The 4,443-nt window shown below is 37.8% G+C and overlaps 1 protein-coding gene across 1 annotated transcript in view; it reads right to left on the bottom strand.

The window, feature by feature from the left end:
- Positions 1-433: 433 nt before the first annotated feature.
- Positions 434-4,443, bottom strand: part of LOC130550767 (V-set domain-containing T-cell activation inhibitor 1-like) — a 7,596-nt gene continuing 3,586 nt past the window's right edge. The window contains exons 5-6 of the mRNA XM_057328271.1: positions 3,108-3,208; positions 434-838 (exon numbers count right to left, since the gene is read on the bottom strand). Of these exons, the coding sequence (XP_057184254.1) occupies positions 826-838; positions 3,108-3,208 (114 nt within the window). The 3' untranslated portion in view covers positions 434-825. The remainder of the gene's footprint in view (positions 839-3,107; positions 3,209-4,443) is intronic.

Raw genomic sequence — 4,443 nt, 5'->3', positions numbered from 1 at the left:
ATTATATTAAAAGTTTCTTTCTCAAAGCGCTGCACAAAATTCATAACATTACCTCACACATTAATAAAACAAAAATTAAAGCAATATATCACACATTAATAAAACAAAAAATAAAGCAATATATCACACATTAATAAACAGTGTTGGGTAAGTTACTCTGAAAAAGTAATTAATTACTAGTTACTGATTACATATTCGATAATGTAATTAGATTACTGTACAAGTTACTCTCTTCAAAAAGTGTTTAATTACTAATTACTAATTACTTTCTATATCCTATATCAACCTTGATTAGTTAAGTGATTTAAGGACAGACATGAAAGGCTCTTTTAATTAATTCAAATAAATGATATAAAACTACATAAAGTATTATTATTAATTACAAATGTGAGAATTATACATTAAAGCAAGGATTTTAAAGTTAGACTTTGAATTTTGATGTCAATTCCTCTTCAAACACACATATTACACAAAGTATTTAGTTTAATTACATCAGAAGCAACTGTAATTAAATTACAGAAAAAATAAGAGTAATCCCTTACTTTACTTTTTCAAGGGGAAAGTAATTAAATTACAGTAACTAATTACTTGGTAACTAGTTACACCCAACACTGTTAATAAAACAGCACAATAAAACACTGCATAAAACAAAACAAAAGATCCAGTCAAGTAAAAGCAGTCCTGAAATATGATGTTTTAAGAAGAGATTTGAACGTTGCTGGTGAGTTTGCCTCCCTGATGATATCAAGAGAGAGTTCCAGATCTTAGGAGCATAAGCAGAAAATGCTCTATCATCCATGGAGCGGAGCTGTGTCTTGGGAACATCTAAAAGACCACACTGAGAAGAGCGTAGATTTAGACATGGTTTGTAAGGAATTAATACAAACCCGATTCCAAAAAAGTTGGGACACTGTACAAATTGTGAATAAAAACAGAATGCAATGATGTGGAAGTTTCAAATTTCAATATTTTATTCAGAATACAACATAGATGACATATCAAATGTTTAAACTGAGAGAATGTATCATTTTAAGGGAAAAATAAGTTGATTTTAAATTTCATGGCATCAACACATCTCAAAAAAGTTGGGACAAGGCCATGTTTACCACTGTGTGGCATCCCCTCTTCTTTTTATAACAGTCTGCAAACGTCTGGGGACTGAGGAGACAAGTTGCTCAAGTTTAGGAATAGGAATGTTGTCCCATTCTTGTCTAATACAGGCTTCTAGTTGCTCGACTGTCTTAGGTCTTCTTTGTCGCATCTTCCTCTTTATGATGCGCCAAATGTTTTCTATGGGTGAAAGATCTGGACTGCAGGCTGGCCATTTCAGTACCCGGATCCTTCTTCTACGCAGCCATGATGTTGTAATTGATGCAGTATGTGGTCTGGCATTGTCATGTTGGAAAATGCAAGGTCTTCCCTGAAAGAGACGACGTCTGGATGGGAGCATATGTTGTTCTAGAACTTGGATATACCTTTCAGCATTGATGGTGCCTTTCCAGATGTGTAAGCTGCCCATGCCACACGCACTCATGCAACCCCATACCATCAGAGATGCAGGCTTCTGAACTGAGCGCTGATAACAACTTGGGTTGTCCTTGTCCTCTTTAGTCCGGATGACATGGCGTCCCAGTTTTCCAAAAAGAACTTCAAATTTTGATTCGTCTGACCACAGAACAGTTTTCCACTTTGCCACAGTCCATTTTAAATGAGCCTTGGCCCAGAGAAAACGCCTGCGCTTCTGGATCATGTTTAGATATGGCTTCTTTTTTGACCTATAGAGTTTTAGCCGGCAACGGCGAATGGCACGGTGGATTGTGTTCACCGACAATGTTTTCTGGAAGTATTCCTGAGCCCATGTTGTGATTTCCATTACAGTAGCATTCCTGTATGTGATGCAGTGCCGTCTAAGGGCCCGAAGATCACGGGCATCCAGTATGGTTTTCCGGCCTTGACCCTTACGCACAGAGATTGTTCCAGATTCTCTGAATCTTTGGATGATATTATGCACTGTAGATGATGATAACTTCAAACTCTTTGCAATTTTTCTCTGAGAAACTCCTTTCTGATATTGCTCCACTATTTTTCGCCGCAGCATTGGGGGAATTGGTGATCCTCTGCCCATCTTGACTTCTGAGAGACACTGCCACTCTGAGAGGCTCTTTTTATACCCAATCATGTTGCCAATTGACCTAATAAGTTGCAAATTGGTCCTCCAGCTGTTCCTTATATGTACATTTAACTTTTCCGGCCTCTTATTGCTACCTGTCCCAACTTTTTTGGAATGTGTAGCTCTCATGAAATCCAAAATGAGCCAATATTTGGCATGACATTTCAAAATGTCTCACTTTCAACATTTGATATGTTATCTATATTCTATTGTGAATAAAATATAAGTTTATGAGATTCGTAAATTATTGCATTCCTTTTTTATTCACAATTTGTACAGTGTCCCAACTTTTTTGGAATCGGTTTTGTAGATCAGACAGGTATTGGGGAGCCAGGTCATGCAATGCCTTAAAGGTTAACATAAGGATTTTAAAATCAATACGGTATTTGACAGGGAGCCAGTGTAAAAACTCTAAAACAGGGGAAATATCTTCACCGGACTTGGCCCCAGACAGAATTCTAGCCGCAGAGTTTTGTACATATTGTAGTTTGCTAATTGAGGTTTTAGGTACTCCAGCAAGAATTGCATTACAATAATCAATACGTGATAAAACGAAACAATTATTTCTTAAGTGGAAAAAGGATGTCTTAACCGAGTTCTGATAAAAGGCTCAAATGTTAGCGAGGCATCAAAGATGACTCCAAGATTTTTTTAGTTTGCTTTGAAACTCCAAAGCTACACCATCAATAGACAATGTCATGTAGTGCTATATAGGCGCTTTGCGACCAGATAAGTTCAGGAACAAAGTTCCGGAACGAGTAAAGAGGGCTGTCGTTCAAGAACTAAGTTTTCCCTCAGGCTATTTACCCAATCGCATTCGCACCGGCAAAAGGAACTATTTAGTGACGTAAGTTGGTCGACAGCAACATCATTTAAGCGTTTCGAACAATGACAATCCACCAAACTGCAGAACTTTGGCCAATCAGCATTTGCTTACATCACGGATCGTTCCTGTCTTGCTGGTTTAGACCCTGCCTTGGAGAAGGAGCTACAGTGTTCCTCCAAAAAGGTTTTCGGAACTGAAATTCCGTCCGGTTCCTGTGGTGCGAACACAAAAAAATCAGGTACTTCCAGCAAATTCCCCCGGAATTATGAAATTGTACCTGCAGAAAGCCCCTTTTAGCACCATTTTTTAGACTATACATTATCGTAGTCCAAAGTCTCTTTGTTTGCTTATTAATATTTATTTCATAAACCAAATATTTGAATATTCAGAATATTTACTTTTCTTAGACCCTGTGTAAAATATGGATGTCACATTAAAGTCACACTGTAAACAATTACCATTATTTTTGTATTGATAATTTATTTCAGACACAAGCAGATCAGGTGCTAGTCATACACAATTATCATGAGCAAAACAGTCAAACTTCCTGACAACAAATAACTAAATTGCAGGGAAACCCACCCTTCTTGCCTGAATCTTCATTGTCATATTTTCCTAAGACCAATGTAACAGGAGTTCCTGCATTTGCTTCGTGTAACAATTCATACAAAAAACTGAAATGCTTTAAGACCTGGATGTTTCCTTTGAAATAAACCTCATAAACATACCCTGTGTCCAAAATCACCTACTTCCATAACGGTAGTAGGCGAAAATTATTAAACATGTTGAAAAAAACATGCAAAACTGTAACAGGGGTGACTCATTTTAAGTTTAAGTACCAAGAAATGTAGTTATATTGTGCTTGTTTAACAGCACCCATACATAGCCTACGGGTCACATGAGAATGAAATGGCAGATGTACACAAGACCATTTTCAACCAAAAAACGGACTACTGTAAGTATGCATGGACATGCAGTTTCTTGTAAATCACTGCCCTGATGTTTTGCAAACACTTATATACACTGCCCGTCCAAAAAAAGTCACCACCTGGATTTAACTAAGCAAATAGGTAAGAGCCTCCCATTGGATTGGAGGTCTAGGTTTAGCAACATTATGTGCCCAAAGAATGAGGTCAGCTGACTACCTGAATATACTGAATGACCAGGTTATTCCAACAACGGGTTCTTTCTTCCCTGATGGCATGGGCATATTCCAAGATGACAGTGCCAGGACACAGCGGTCCGACTCTCCCATCGTCAATACAAGATCTTGGTGAAAAATTAATGCAACTCTGGACGGGGGGAAAAAAAGGACATTCTGGACATTGCAGAGGCTCATCAAAACGATGCCACAGCAAATGTGTGCCGTAATCAAAGCTAAAGGCGGTCCAACGAAATATTAGTGTGTGACTTTTTTGGACAGGCAGTGTATACTGAATATATATAT

This window comes from Triplophysa rosa, unplaced genomic scaffold (genome assembly GCF_024868665.1).
Source record: "Triplophysa rosa unplaced genomic scaffold, Trosa_1v2 scaffold424, whole genome shotgun sequence".
NCBI lineage: Eukaryota > Metazoa > Chordata > Actinopteri > Cypriniformes > Nemacheilidae > Triplophysa > Triplophysa rosa.
Note: the sequence above shows the minus strand (reverse complement) of the source record. Positions and strands in the feature narration are given on the sequence as shown.